Source organism: Physeter macrocephalus, unplaced genomic scaffold (assembly GCF_002837175.3).
Source record: "Physeter macrocephalus isolate SW-GA unplaced genomic scaffold, ASM283717v5 random_1682, whole genome shotgun sequence".
Lineage (NCBI taxonomy): Eukaryota > Metazoa > Chordata > Mammalia > Artiodactyla > Physeteridae > Physeter > Physeter macrocephalus.
The window spans coordinates 2,596-18,403 of record NW_021146246.1 but is presented as its reverse complement, the minus strand read 5'-3'; the positions used below and the strand labels follow the sequence as shown (position 1 = coordinate 18,403).

Below are 15,808 nucleotides of genomic sequence, written 5' to 3'. Positions count from 1 at the left end.
AGGACAGGAATAAAGACGCAGATGTAGAGAATGGACTTGAAGACACAGGGAGGGGGAAGGGTAAGCTGGGACGAAGTGAGAGAATGGCATGGGCATATACACACTACCAAATGTAAAATAGATAGCTAATGGGAAGCAGCTGCATAGCACAGGGAGATCAGCTCAGTGCTTTGTGACCACCTAGAGGGGTGGGATAGGGAGGATGGGAGGGAGACGCAAGAGGGAGGAGATATGGGGATATATGTATATGTATAGCTGATTCACTTTGTTATAAAGCAGAAACTAACACACCATTGTAAAGCAATTATACTCCAGTAAAGATGTTAAAAAAATAAAATAAAACAAACAAAAACTCAAAAAAAAAAAGAGAATAGGTTGCTAGAGGTGGGACTGCAGGTTACTAGGGAATGTGAATTTAAATTCACGAGATACTATAAAGGATTCTTAACTTGTAGTATATGGTTGAGCTTCAGAAATTACATGTTCAATTATGTGTGTGTGAGTATATGTGCTGCATATTTCTAGGGAGAGATCCCCAGCTTTCTGCAGACCTACAAAAAGCGTTATGAACCACTGCGCTGCAGGGAGCTGGCATTTCCCTGTGGCTCTGGACCACAAGCACGGAATTTGCAGGTTTTGAGCAATTTAACTGAGCAGGAACTTGTCCAGCAAGGGCCACTTCCTGTCCAGGTCCAGGGTCACCTGCAAGGAGAGCAAATAGTGGCATCCACCAAACTGTCTTGCCCCTAGAGTAAAGGTGAAGTGCCACAGACACATAGTCCTGTGTTCCTGGATGGTGCTTAGGCTCAATAGGATGAGATATGTCTGGTCAGCTGGTGTTCTTGGATCTCAGGTTGGGAGGCCCTCTCCATACCGCCTATAGCTTCACCTCTAGGAAGTGAGGGCAGTGGCCAGCCTCCAATCTGCTTCACCACCCCTCCTCGCCTGTGTTGCTCCCACATCCAGGGTCCAAAAGCCCAGCCAAGTGGGACTATTCCCTGTCAGGCTATTCCCAGAGACTCAGGTCTATAGCAGTCCACACACAGGGGCCTTACACCCTGCAGGGCTGTGGGCTTCCTCAGGGAAGACTTTTAGGGACTTACAAGTTCATCCTAATCCTCAGAGACTGAAAGCAAGGCTGCCTTCCAGACAGGGCACAATTTGGACCCTGACTTTTGAACTGCAGCGTTAACCATAACCTTGCAATGTTTCCAATAGCTTAGTGGTTCTCAACTGGGGAGCCCATTTTCAGTTGTCATAACTTGTGGGGGTGGGTTGCTACTGGCATCTAGTGGGTAGAGGCCAGGGATACTGCTACATGTCCTATAGTGCACAGAATAGTTCCCTACAACAAAAAATTGTCCAGCACAAAATGTCACTGCCACCAAGGTTGGAGAAACCCTGCAAAATATCTGATTAATAGCATCTACACACTATTTTGGACTGGAGAGTTATTACAGTATTGATATTTCACATGCTACCTGGACTTGGCTCACATGAAGTTTCTGCGTTTGCAATCACTTTTACATAAACTTAGAGAAATTCGATCCCTGGTCAGGGAACTAAGACCCCACAAGCTGTGTGGTGTGGCCTGGGTTCGATCCCTGGTCAGGGAACTAAGATCCCACAAGCTGTGTGGTGTGGCCAAAAAAAAAATAAAAAATAGACACAATGAACAATAAATAAATAAAAATAAAAAGTACATGAACTGGGCTTCCCTGGTGGCACAGTGGTTAAGAATCCGCCTGCCAATGCAGGGGACACAGGTTCGAGCTCTGGTCCGCGGGAAGATCCCACATGACTTGGAGCAACTAAGCCCGTGCGCCACAACTACTGAGCCTGCACTCTAGAGCCCTCAAGCCACAACTACTGAGCCCGCGTGCTGCAATTACTGAAGCCTGCATGCCTCGAGCTTATGCTCTGCAACAAGGGAAGCCACCGCAATGAGAAGCCCGCGCACGGCAACGAAGAGTAGCCCCCGCTTGCCTCAACTAGAGAGAAAGACTGCGCGCAGCAACGAAGACCCAACACAGCCAAAAAAAATAAATAAAATAAATAAATTCATTTTTTAAAAAACAAAGTACATGAACAAATTCTTCTTTAATAGTGCAAAAATTTGTATTATTCCTTTTTCTCTGTGAACTCCAATCTACTTCCTCAGCAGAATTTTACACTAGTGTAATATATTTTATCTTGAAAGTCTTTTATTGATCACCCTATCACCTATTCTGTACCAAAATAGTCATATAAATTGAAATATATATATCAGAAAATGTTTATTATAAGTCTCTAAGAGTTAGCAAAATTTCCTTTGGCTTGACTTACTAATAATCAGTAGACGACTGATCAAAATGAATATATTCTAATTTTTCATAATTATCAATCAAAAAAGGAAAAACGTATAAACACACATGTGTGTATGTATACTAGTTTAAAATCCATGATAGAATATTACTTATTGCTAGAAAGAGACAGGGCTCATTACTGATCTATTTTTCATTTTTATAGGTATAAGCACTGAGCAACCTTGTTTAGATAAATAAGTAAATAGTTAGGGAAGGGATTTTGTTAGAGCAATTTTACTAAACGTCTTTAACTCTTTCTGAGTTAAATGCCCCAAAACAACAAACAATCAAAAGCCACATAAGGATCAATCATCAGAAAAACGAAAGCTCCACTAAAGGCCAAACTAATGAGGGAGCTAGAGACGGAGCTTCCTGTTGTTTAGATTCCTCCTTCTACCCTCCCCTCCTCCACACGTCTTGTTTTTCCCAAACTCACTATACAAATGAATTAATTCATTTCCCTATCAATGAGTTTAAGTATCTTTTCGTATGTTTGCATTTCCTCCTGGGTGAATTACTCACTTATACTCTTTTTCCTAGTTTTCATGGGCTGTTTGTCATTTTCCTATCAATTGGTACTAAGCCTTTGTCTGTCATATGGATTGCAAATGTTTTCTTCTATTGTTTGTCTTTGGATTTTACTTGCACAGTAATTTTTCATTTTTATGTAGTTAAGTCTATCAGTCTTTTCCTTTGTGACTTCTAGATATTCTCCTACCCTTCTCATACTTCTCACGTGAAGTTTTGACAGCCATTTGGAAAGTAATCTGACTGTAACTACTAATGTAAAAATGTACATATCCTTTGTCTCAGCATTCCCACTTTGAGACATCTCTTCCACAAAAATAAAAACACCGCTTCACAAAAGTATAGGTACAAAGATGTTACCTTCATCAGCATTGCACGTACGGCAAAAATGAGAAACAACTTGAATATCAACCATTAAGGGAACAGTTGAATGAATCGTATGGTGGAGTCACAATATAGTATGTTTTACTGTTATTAAAAAGAATGATTTTGCAGAACAATGTGAATGTTCTTAATGTCACAGAACTGTATACTTTAAAATGGTAAATGTTACGTTTATTTTACCAGAATTTTTTTAAAAGAGAAAAAAAATAGAATGATTTCTATCTCTATATAGTGTCCTGGAGAAATGGCCATAAAAATTGTTAAGAGAAAAATCCATGTTTCAAGTAAATGTGTGTGTGTGTGCGTGTGTGTGTGCGCGCGTGCATGTTTATAGAAAAAGGTATGGAAGGATACAAACCAAATTTTATGGTTAATTACCTCAGGGAGTATGAAGTATCTATCCTATGACTTGTAGCAAGGAACATGAATTTAGAGCTCAGATCCAAGCTCAAGTCCACTACTGATTTGGTGTGTGACCTGGGAGAATTACATGTTAGTTTCTTCATGTATAAAATAGGAAGAGAAATAATATATGCCTCTCTGGAATTGTTGTGAGGCATAGATATTAGAAAAGTGCCTGTCACGATAAATTATAGATGTCGTCATCATTATATTATTGTCTCCTTCAGTGTCTTCTTCATTGTACCCTATGCATTCTTCCATCCCTCTCTACCTACTGGGATTGTTAAAAGATCTGATTATCAGGAGAGAAAAACAGAGAGACAAAAACAGATTACAAGAAGCCTAACACTGAGGGGATTCACATAGTACTTGTTTCAGAACCCACTAGAGCTAGTTTGCTTCTGAGGCCATGTCTGAGCTTTGACCCTAAAGAACTGGCACAATTTTGGAGACGTCTGGCCTAGATTTCTTTCTTCTTGACCTGTCATCACATAGAAGGTAGTCTGGAAAGCTTAGGAGCTCTCTTCTCAACATCTCCACACTTTCACTGTTGCTTTTTGATATACCTAGTGTCATCTCCCTCTGTTTTCCTGCCAAATCAACAGCTTCTTGCACTGCAAAAGCTTTCTCTTACTTACCGGTACTCTCTCCTTGACTGGCAGACAGATAAGACCTGGAGTCATCATATTTGCTGAGTCCCACACACCAGTTTATCCAATACCAACCTCGCCTCTTTCATGGAACTACTGCCACATTAACGTTCTTTGGGTTGAGATCTGGAGGCTTTAGGTGATTCGATTTTTTCTATGTGTTTTGCAACATTTCACATTCAACAAATCTCATTCATGTTAAATATGAAATAAACCAATAACTCCTCCTAGTTTATTTCAGCCTTAGGGCACTAATGTATGGAATCAGATATCTCACTCCTCTCAGAACAGGATGACGATGAGCTTCCCTGTTAGTAACGAGCTCTCAGGGTTATAAATTATAACGCTGGTGACTAAAACAAAGCGGTGGCTCTTTTCATTGATTTTACATGATCCCCAGGGTTTCTCACTTCTCCACTTCTTTGTGCCATCCCTTATATTTACTCATCCTTTCCTTGTGTCTCTTTCCCTTTCTCCCTCTCTTCTCTCTCCCTCTGCTCCAACAAACATTCTTAAGCACCTTCTGTGTGTCAGGCTCTCAGTAACAAAGCCTGAGCAAAACGGACCACCTTCTTATTGTCATGGAGCTTACAAATCTAATTGGGAGTTGAGACATTCATCAAATAATCACCAAATCTGTATTTCAAAGAGCACTGAGTGCCATGTAGGAAAACACAGGACCCTGTGAGAAATCTGTGTAGGTGAAGATTTCATCCAGAAAGAGGCAGCTGAAGGCTGCATCCAGGAAGTGGCAGCTGAGCTGGGTGGGAAGGATGGGGAGGAATTAGCCAGGCATCTCCCCTCATTTAGAGCTATGGGTGGGCAGAGACCAAGACTGTCATGGCACCAATACTGGGTCTGCTTGACAGAAATGCTTGTAAATAATTGTGGGAGGAAGGGACAATGTGAAAAATATAAATCAATGAAAATGTGCTTTGTTTTGAGCATAATCAATTAAGAAATTTAACTGTTAATAGTTAAAAGAATGCAAAGTAGAAGACAAAAAGGAGAAAGTGGCACAAGATGAGGTTAAAGAAGTAGCAGCCAAATCACACTGAGGCCTTTAAGGGTATGTAGGGATTTTGATCTTTATTCTAACAGCAATTGGAAGTCACTGAAGGGTTATTTTTTACAGCTAACTATAGTGTGCTAGATACTGTGCTAAAGACTTTGCTTGCATGATTTTGTTTAATTCTTGATGCAATCCTATGAGAGTATGATTATTACCCCAATTTTACAGACTGAGGACCCTGAGGTGTAGAGAGGGTTACTTGTTTGCTCAACACTGTTAATAAGTGGTAGAGGCTTGACTCCAAAACCCCTACCCTTAACCATTAAATTACATATGCTAAGAACAAGAATGAGTAGGTAAGCAAGTATGAACAGCTGATTCTAATCTCCTTGGCAGGAACAACCCCACTGTGGAGTTGTTTGCATAGGGGTATCAGGGTTTAATGACCTAATCATTGAATTTAATCTCCTTGTTCTGACTCCATATTAATCAAATAACTTTATATTCTAGCTTCCCCTAGATTTTTCTGCTGGAAGATAACGCACTGAGCAGCCTACACATGCAATTTGTTTCAGTTGGGAATTTTATTACACATTGTAAGTTAACAAATTGGCATTCTGCTTAAAAAAAAAAGTGAACTACTCTAAAACAAACAAGAAATGATGAACGTCTTACAGTTATTTTTCCATTAAGTTAGTTTGAAAAACAAATATAAAAATCTATATTGTCTCTTTTGTGTTTTAGCCTTTTCTTGTTCCCTGCTTTGAAGGACCATGGATGTGGTCATAAAGTCTAGAGATGGGCCCTTTTTTAACGTTCTTTGTCAAAGCCCCAAGCACAGCCCAAGTGCTTCCATTGTTTCCCAGTCAGCAAACCCACCTTTCCTCCCGCAAGCCGCGGAGAGGATTGTTCTTCCGAATTTACCTAATTCTCTGAGCGGTAAGCAGCTGGAGGCTGCTGCGAGGGGTCTCATTCATCTCCCCAGGGTAACGTGCATCCTATCCTAGGAGCAGGCGGTCTCCTAATAACATCATTAAACCCGAAGTTCATGCGCTCGGGGCCACCGCGACAGCAGCAGCCCCCGGCCCCCCGGCCCTGCAACCAAGTCCGAAGCCCCTGTGCGGGACGGAAGTGACACCGGCCCACCCGCCACTTGTGGGCTCCTTCCAGACAGAGAGCAATGAAATCGGTCCCCGACTCCCGGCTCCTCGTTAGCTCAAGTTTTGTTTTGTTTTTTTCCCTTCTCTCCCTATAATTCCTTTAAATGGGCAAAACTGACACAAACGCAGGTGGACATTTTAAAGTGAAAGCTTCAGGAAACGGACCATCACCTTGTCAAGAGATCTGCTGAATCACATACAAGGGCGTAAACGGGGCTCCCCCCACCCCAATATTCAACAGTCTCTTGAACAGAAGACTGAAATCATACTCTAAACATCGACTTTTTTCCTTCTCCAAGATAGTAAAGTCAGCAAGTGCAAGGTGAGCCTTGTGAGCAGCCTCCTTTCTTGGAGAAAAGGCTGGAGCCAAGGGGCCGAGCGTGGCCTCCACCGTAGGGTCCACAAAGAGTAAGGGCCTCTCTCAGAAACTGTAGCGCTGGGGGCGGAAGGGGGACGGCAATCGTTGAAATCGATGACAGAACTCTCTTTATTCCGCTTTTCGGCCATTTTCACCACAGAACCATAAACCAAGAAATTGCCAGCAACTAGACGGCCCCCCGTAGGACAGCCAGCCGCCGGCTGCGCTCAGGGCGAGGATGCACAAGGCCGTGCGAAGGATCGTACGCTGACCAGCCAAGATGGCCACTTTCACGTGGCTGTGGGCCACTGGCTCCCTGTCACCCGGGCATCCCCAGGCAGGGCAGCCGGAAAGACCCTCGGGGAGAGCCAGAGGACAAAACCCCCGACGATTCCCGCGGCCCCCGCTGGGTGACGCGACCTAGCGGCCAGGTAGCCCGGCCAACGGTCGGAAAGGGAGGTGCCATTGTCACAGCACAGGGGAGCAGGCCCATAAAGCCCTTGTCTCTCTTCCTCCCACGTCGAACACGGAAGCATACGACGACCCAGTATATTGCCTTTCCCCTCACCCCTTATTAGTGCTTAAGATGGCGAATATTCGCGAGAGGGGCGCGTTACCTCCGCTCCCTTCCCCCTGCCTGGCAGAGTGGTTCGGTCGAGCTCCCCTCGATGCACCGCCCCTTCCCCTCCCCGGTCCCCGCGCGAGTGGCGCATTGGCGCGCGGCGCCGAGGGGCGGGGCCCGGGCCGGGCGCGCGCGGGCGCCGTGTATAAATAGTAGGCCGCGCTGCCCGCCGCCTCGTTTGCTCCGCGCCGCCCGCTCGAGCTGATAAGAACGCGGTCTTTTGCTCGCGCGTTTCGCACTTGTAGGCTCGCCGCTTTTTCTTCTCAGCGCCACTTTCACTCACCGCCACCACCATGAACGGGCAGCTCAACGGCTTCCACGACGCGTTCATCGAGGAGGGCACGTTCCTCTTCACCTCCGAGTCTGTGGGGGAAGGCCACCCAGGTGAGGTGACGGGGCCTGAAGCGAAGCGAGGGGCGGGGCGCGGGGTCGGGACTGGCCGGCAGGATCCGTCGGCCGCGGTGCCCAAGCCGGTGGCCCTCTCCCGGCTGCTGGTGGAAAGAGCGGCGGCCGCGCGCCTTCCTCGTGGCGCCGCCGCTGCCGAGCGCGTGGCCGCCGCCCCCCCTTCCTCTCTCCTCCCCTCCCATCCGGCCGCGCGCCCCGGCATGCGGAAGATTCCAGAAAACGAGAAGGGCGGGGGCCGTGGCCGCTCGTGTTCTAGCCGGGGAGGGCACTATTTCCTTCTCCCCGCCCTGCGGCCCGAGCCACCTCGAGTGGGCGGCCCGCCTCGCGTGCTCGCGTCCGGCCCGCGAGAGCGCGCGCCCCGCATTGCAGCCTCAACCACGTGTTTGCCGCATGTGGCTTCTGGGCGAGGGAGCCGGCTGGTTTGTAGAGCGTGGCCCGGGCCACCGGGCGTCCGCGCTTGCCGTTAATTCTTTGGCTACCCTGAAGAATACGACATGCCCTTAGCCGGTATATGGCCTCGCGTCAAGGTGACAGCTTCCAACTAAATATAGTGCTTGTCGGAGGTGGCATTCCTTATTTGGATCGTGCGTGAAAAGGATAGGAAGCATGAATTAAGTGTATGGCGCCCTTGCGTTGGGGTTGACTGTTAGGCAAGGTTTTTACTCCATATATCCTCCTCCGGGCTTTGTCCACCGGTCCGCCATTATGGCGATCAATTTACACGTGAACGAATGAAGCTATTTCAAGGAACTTTCGATCCCAGCCTGAAAACCTCACCTAGTGAAGATCGTTATTCTACTAGACGGGTCCAGCCCTTTCTTGGGATGACCACAGTGACAGATGCCTCGTCTGTTGGCTTAAGGATCCATTTCTCTCTAGCAAGCTTACTGTGCCTATGATGAAATCCCACGAGCAACCTAGTGGTAGAGGAGAGGACAAACCCCGAGATCCTGATGAGTGAAGGTCAGGTGTGGTGTGGGTGGTTTTGTTTGTTATCCCCCAGCGCTGAGAACTGCACTGTGTATTTGAACCGCCTTTTATTAACTTAAAGTCGCAGGCATTAGTAAATGTTTAGATTGTCCTGGGCCTCTGACTGGACTGCGGTACACATTTTGCTTAAGTTTTTTTTGGATGGTTATAGAAAATTTAGTAAAGTGATATTCGGGCTTTTTTTCTGTTCTCCTGATTTTTAATGGAGGGCAGTAAAGTGAGGGGAAGATCAGCAAGGATTCAGAATACATTTGGGGATTTTCCAGTCTATTCGGCTCTTGTTCCTGGACTACTCTTAACACAAAATCAAACGGTTGCCGTTTTATTCCCTTTGTTCATGAAGTGTCGTTGCTTTCATCATTTAACTCTGACATTATTTCTCACTGCCCTAATTGGCGTTCCTTAGAATCAGGGAGAAATTGATAAACGGTTCACCTTTCTGGTTGGTTAGATTTATAGTGAAAAATTTAAATTCGGGGGATAAAATGTAAGTACCATTGTCTTTGAAAATTAATGCTGTGAAGGTAAATGTTCCTTGCTTTTGCTTTTGGATGGAAGATAAAACACTTTCTACTTACTTCCATTTAATCAATCTCCATTATGTGGCTATCCTGTTTAACAATAGAAATTGTTTTTGCCTGGGAACTTAATTTTTCAAAATGTCTGAAATACTTTAAAGATGGGACTGAAGTCCTTGTAAAGGTGTAAAGTGCATATACTGCAATGAGCGTAAATGTATTAAACATGCGGGGTGTTCTGCTGGCTTATCTGAATTGGTGATCTGTGGTACAGCTATATGAAGACCAAGGTGTCAAGTTAGGAAACATGTAGCACTATATCCAGCATTTATTCTTCAGGGAAATGGTTTCTGCAAAAGCAATATAGCCGTTAAGATCTCCATACTTGGAATGTCGCTGAAAATGTACACTTGAAAATGGTTAAATTGGTAAATTTTATGCTATATAGGTTTTGCCACAATTTTGGTGGGGGGAGGGTGCCCTGCCAAGCGGCCTTCAAGATCTTAGTTCCCTGACCAAGGATTGAACCCATGCCCCCTGCAGTGGAAGCACGAAGTCCTAACCACTGGACTGCCAGGGAAGTCCCGCCACAGTTTTTTTAAAAGAAAACACAAAGATCTTCCCAGCTGTAGTTATAGGGGAAGGGGGCATGACATACATGACATTATCAGTGAATTAAAGAAATTAAGCCAGGAATTTTTTTTTCCCCAGATAAGATTTGTGACCAGATTAGTGATGCTGTTCTCGATGCCCACCTTCAGCAGGACCCTGATGCCAAAGTGGCTTGTGGTAGGTTCAGAACACTGCGCTATCACCTGATGAAAAGGTAGCATGAAAATTACTTCATAAAAGTGATGTTTGAGTGTGAACCTCTCTTTTACTAGAAACTGTTGCTAAAACTGGAATGATCCTTCTTGCTGGGGAAATTACATCCAGAGCTGCTGTTGACTACCAGAAAGTGGTTCGTGAAACCATTAAACACATTGGATATGATGATTCTTCCAAAGGTGTGTTTTAATGAGTGGGCTTTCTAACCTCATTTTTCCAGGTATTTTTTTCAGTCCTCTCTCGCTATATCTTCTAGAGTGTTCCTGGGAATATTTAATTCCACTTGTATATTTTTAGTCTTTTTGTTCCGGCCCTATTCTTTAAAAGTATTAAGTTTTAGGTATATTTGATTTCTCTAGCAGCATTTAGAATTCGATAATTTTAAAATGACAGATTTACTTTGTCGTAAATACAAAGTATTGCTATGGCCCTTTAAAAACAAACCAAAAAAAACATCGTTTTGTTTATAGGGTTTGACTACAAGACTTGTAACGTGCTAGTGGCCTTGGAGCAACAGTCACCAGATATTGCTCAAGGTGTTCATCTTGATCGGAATGAGGAAGACATTGGTGCAGGAGACCAGGTATTTTGGTAGACATCTATTTGCATCTCTTCTAACATTAAATTCTAAAGCTTGGATTGATTGCATTGGTAACTTTTCCTTTTTTAGGGTTTGATGTTTGGTTATGCCACTGATGAAACAGAGGAATGTATGCCTTTAACCATTGTCTTAGCACACAAGCTCAATGCCAAACTGGCTGAACTACGCCGGAATGGCACTTTGCCTTGGTTACGCCCAGATTCTAAAACTCAAGTAAGTGACGAGTATCAAAACTACACACATTACCTTGGCACAGGACTTCAGTAAGGTGTTTTGATTAAAGCTAAGAGAAGAATATGGTTTGTTCTCTGTATTGTAATGTAGGGTAGAGAATCAGGAACAAAGCTATTGTTTAATAGACTGATGTTCTGATGATCTGTTTCGCTTTCAAGGTGACTGTGCAGTATATGCAGGACCGAGGTGCTGTGCTTCCCATCAGGGTCCACACGATTGTTATATCTGTTCAGCATGATGAAGAAGTTTGTCTTGATGAGATGAGGGATGCCCTAAAGGAGAAAGTCATCAAAGCCGTCGTACCTGCAAAGTATCTTGATGAGGATACAATCTATCATCTACAGCCAAGTGGCAGATTTGTTATTGGTGGGCCTCAGGTAAGGTCTTACAATGTCAATTCAGTTACTTGTTTGGATCTTCTGTTACTTGCAAAAATTTGGCTACTTCCACCTTTTTCCTAGGTATTTTGAAGCCTACGTGTACCTCTTCTGAGGATATTTGCCAAGTGATACTGAATAACCATTTAACAAGCCTGATCTAGAACCACTGGAAAGGATTAGGCTTTTATAAAGTAACTTAAATCCTATAATTTCAGGGTGATGCTGGTTTGACTGGCCGGAAAATCATTGTGGACACTTACGGTGGTTGGGGAGCTCATGGAGGAGGTGCCTTTTCAGGAAAGGATTATACCAAGGTGGACCGTTCAGCTGCTTATGCTGCTCGTTGGGTGGCAAAGTCCCTTGTTAAAGGAGGTCTGTGCAGAAGGGTTCTTGTTCAGGTATATACTTCTATATAACTGGGTTGACTAAAAGGCATGTAAGCGGGAGGGCGTTTAGCAGTTATCTACTTGTCTTTTTTTGATACCAGTGTATTACACAAGTATGTGGGTCTTTTGATCACTGACTCTTGCGACATTTAAATTCTTTTAGGTCTCTTATGCTATTGGAGTATCTCATCCATTGTCTATCTCCATTTTCCATTATGGCACCTCTCAGAAGAGTGAGAGAGAGCTATTAGAGATTGTGAAGAAGAATTTTGACCTCCGCCCTGGGGTCATTGTCAGGTAAAGATGGTAAAGACTATTGCTAGTGAAAAACATTGAGGGTGTGGGTGTGTATGTATATATACTTGATATATTCAAATCTGAGAAAGTGAAGGTGTGAAGGAAGACTGGAGTGGGGAAACATGGTAATTCCTAGAATGTGTTGATGTCATTTTTAAATTGCTGTCAGTAAAGGCTTAAGTTATTAGGAAAACTCTAAAATTACAGTGCTGCATGGCTTAGACTAACCACCCTAGAAAGTCCTCCACATTTGATATAGGCTTTGTGCTCCTGTTACCTAAGGGATGTTTACTTAAAAGAAATTTTAGTACAGATGAATGGGCATGGCTGTTACAAAGAAAATAACCATGGTAGGGTGTGGGCATGGGACCTCGGTAAGTATTCCATGATTTTAGATGAGCTTTTGACACTTGAAATGTCTCAGAATAATGACAAGTTTTCATATTTGTTGAGCCAGGGACGGAAAAACAAGAACTATAGTTACTAATAAGGACTGTGCAAGGAGTTTGGACACCAGGGAAGTAACAAACACTTTTGCCACAAACTTCTTTCCTAGCATACCCCAGAGAACTGAACTCATTTGCCAGAAGTCTTGAAAATGAGTCTTGCTGATTGTTTTGCTTTATTTTAATTGAATGCTACATATTAAGTTACGGACTTGTATATTCCAGGGATCTGGATCTGAAGAAGCCAATTTATCAGAGGACTGCAGCCTATGGCCACTTTGGTAGGGACAGCTTCCCATGGGAAGTGCCCAAAAAGCTTAAATATTGAAAGTGTTAGCCTTTTTTCCCCAGACTTGTTGGCGTAGGCTACAGAGAAGCCTTCAAGCTCTGAGGGAAAGGGCCCTTCTTCCTAAATTTTCCTGTCCTCTTTCAGCTCCTGATCAGTTGCAGTCACTCTAGTCAATGACATGAATTTTAGCTTGTGTGGGGGACTGTAAGTTGGGCTTGCTATTCTGTCCCTAGGTGTTTTGTTCACCATTATAATGAATTTAGTGAGCATAGGTGATCCATGTAACTGCCTAGAAACAAACCAACAGCACTGTAGTAAACAATGCTTTGAAATTGAACCTTTGTGCCCTATCACCCAACCTTCTAAAATCCTAATTGCATTGACTTTCCCACCAAATGCTGAAAATGTCCTTGTAATGTGCACGTAAAGTACTTGTAGTTCCATTATAGCCTCTGTCTGGCAATGCCACAGCCCTATCAGCATGAATTTGTAATGTCTTGAGCTCTATTATGAATGTGAAGCCTTCCCTTATCCTCCCTTTAACTTGATCCATTTCTAATTATGTAGCTCTTTGTCAGGGAGTGTTCTCTATCCAATCATTCTTGCATGTAACGCAAGTTCCAGTTGGAGCTCTAGCCTGACATGAGAAAGGAAAAAAAAAAAAGGCAGTTACCATTAAACCATCTCCCTGGTGCTTATGCTCTTAATTGCCATCTCTTAAACAGCACCAAATCAAAATCTCTCCACTTTTCAGCTGTCTTTTGGAGGACGTACGTAATAAGGTTTTTATTTAGTAAATCAATCCTATGCATGGTTTCAGCACTAGCCAAACCACCAACTCCTAGCTCTAGAAAAACAGGCACTTGGCACCCTTGTGATGTCATACAAAGAAGTCACAGGGCTGTACCTGAGGGTCTGTAGGTTGCACACTTTGGTACCAGATAACTTTTTTTTTTCTTTATAAGAAAGACTGAGCACTCCACACTGCACAATAACTCCTCCCAGGGTTTTAACTTTGTTTTGTTTTCAAAACCAGGTCCAATGAGCTTTCTGAACAGCTGGTGTAGCTACAGAGAAACCAGCTTCCTTCAGAGAGCAGTGCTTTTGGCGGGGAGGAGGAAATCCCTTCATACTTGAACATTTTCTAATTGCTTATTTATTGTATTCTGGGGTATGGCGTAAGTACAGAGAAGCCATCACCTCAGATGGCAGCTTTTAAAAGTTTTTTTTTTTTTTTTTTTTTTTTTTTTTTTTTTTTTTTTTCCTCAACACCATGATTCCTTTAACATGTTTCCAGCATTCCCAGGTAGGCCAAGGTGTCCTACAGAAAAACCTTGGGTTAGACCTACAGGGGTTCTGGCTGGTGTTAACAGAAGGGAGGGCAGAGCTGGTGCAGCTGGCCATGGAGAAAGCTGACTTGGCTGGTGTGGTACAGAGAAGCCAGCTTGTTTACATGCTTATTCCATGACTGCTTGCCCTAAGCAGAAAGTGCCTTTCAGCATCTATTTTTGGAGGTTTATTACGTATGTCTGGTTCTCAATTCCAACAGTTTAATGAAGATCTAAATAAAATGCTAGGTTCTACCTTAACCTGTGTCCATTATTCTTTTAAAGTGTTTTGGTATGAATATGAATTGAACATACTTTTTAACCCTGAGTAATTGTAATCCCACCCATGGTTTAGGGAAATCACTTCAATCCTGACTGCAGGCATTTAAACGGTTTGTAAATCATATCCCTTGCACTCAGAAAGTTCAAGGTTTGATCTGTTTGTCCAGCACTGCCTTTTTTGGCCAATGCACTGGTCAAAATTCACAGCTCCTCATTACAGCAGCCAGTTCTATACCATCAGCAGTGTTTTAAATTATCTGAGGTGAAGGGCATAAAAAACATTAATGTGAGTGTAATGTGGAAGGAGTGATAATGTTCACTCTCGAAAATTTAAACCAATTTTCATCTTTTTGAAAATGTAGAAACAGTTTATTTAATGCCTTGTTTCCCGTTTGTATAAACAGGTGTTAAAGGCTGCAAGTTACAAGTTCAGTACATACTACAGTTTGAAAAGGGTTTTTGAACAGTGGTGAGAGGGACTAGTTTCCAATATATCTTATACAATGAATGAGCCGAAATGAAATTTAAACAAGTTCCCAAAGGCTTATTCTAAAATTGTAGAAGGTTCATCAGCCAGAGTTTGGACCATCCTTCCTTGAGCCTAGCAGCCACTTGGCACATGTTCATACCAGCACATGAGATCAAGTGGTTCAAACACTTCACTGTGCTCTGCTGTTGCAGACGTGAGGCCCAAGGAATGCTTATACCTGGTTGCCTGGAGGCTTAGAAGTTTAGAAACATATTTGGGAGGGAAGGCAAGGTTAAATCTTCCGACCTGCTCAGAAACTTGAGAAGTTCAACTTTGCATGACATTGAAAAACTCCAGAAAAAGTTTCAAGAAGCCTTTAGATGCCACTGCATTGCTATCTAAACGTAAGTTAACCATCTTGACCAAATGGGGGGATGAGGGTATGTGCCTGTAGGCTGGCGAAGTAACACCAGAGAGAACTGCTTTGAGGTTCGGTTCAATATTTATTTACTAGGATGACCCCTGCTCTCAAGGAGCTTGCCGACTAAAGAGAGTGACCTTCAAGGTGGCTTGTCCTCTGCCTAGCCCCGGGGTGGAGGTGGGATTAACCAGCTGAGGGAGGAGAATAGAAGCAAAGGTATGAAACAGCAAGGGGTTGAAGGTGATTACAGCTGAGAATCAAAAGCATAAAGTGTTAATGGGAGGAAATGTCTTATTTCATGTTTAAGTTGAAAATCATACTAGTCTACAGTTTCAAGGGGGATGACAGTGGTCAGGGACGGGGTAGGATGCAAAGCCTTCTGGCGAGAAGGACACTAATTACCAGGGCCTGAATACTGAAACCTGAATAACCCAGATTTTCACCAGTGAACAGTTTTTTTTTTTTTTTTTTTT

The 15,808-nt window shown here is 43.5% G+C and overlaps 1 protein-coding gene across 3 annotated transcripts; it reads left to right on the top strand.

The window, feature by feature from the left end:
• The first annotated feature begins 7,629 nt into the window (after nucleotides 1–7,629).
• Nucleotides 7,630–13,485, top strand: MAT2A (methionine adenosyltransferase 2A). 3 transcript variants are annotated; one of them, XM_028486454.2, is made up of 10 exons: nucleotides 7,755–7,845; nucleotides 8,746–8,829; nucleotides 10,086–10,163; nucleotides 10,259–10,381; nucleotides 10,673–10,785; nucleotides 10,873–11,016; nucleotides 11,196–11,414; nucleotides 11,633–11,815; nucleotides 11,967–12,100; nucleotides 12,772–13,485. In XM_028486454.2, the coding sequence occupies exons 2-10, from the start codon at nucleotides 8,820–8,822 to the stop codon at nucleotides 12,872–12,874; spliced, it is 1,107 nt and encodes a 368-aa protein (XP_028342255.1). In that variant the 5' UTR covers nucleotides 7,755–7,845; nucleotides 8,746–8,819; the 3' UTR covers nucleotides 12,875–13,485. The 3 variants fall into 3 exon arrangements, with proteins under 3 accessions (XP_007120739.1, XP_028342255.1, XP_028342254.1); XM_028486453.2 differs by having other exon boundaries at nucleotides 7,770–7,845; nucleotides 8,604–8,829; XM_007120677.3 differs by lacking the exon at nucleotides 8,746–8,829 and having other exon boundaries at nucleotides 7,630–7,845.
• Nucleotides 13,486–15,808: the final 2,323 nt, after the last annotated feature.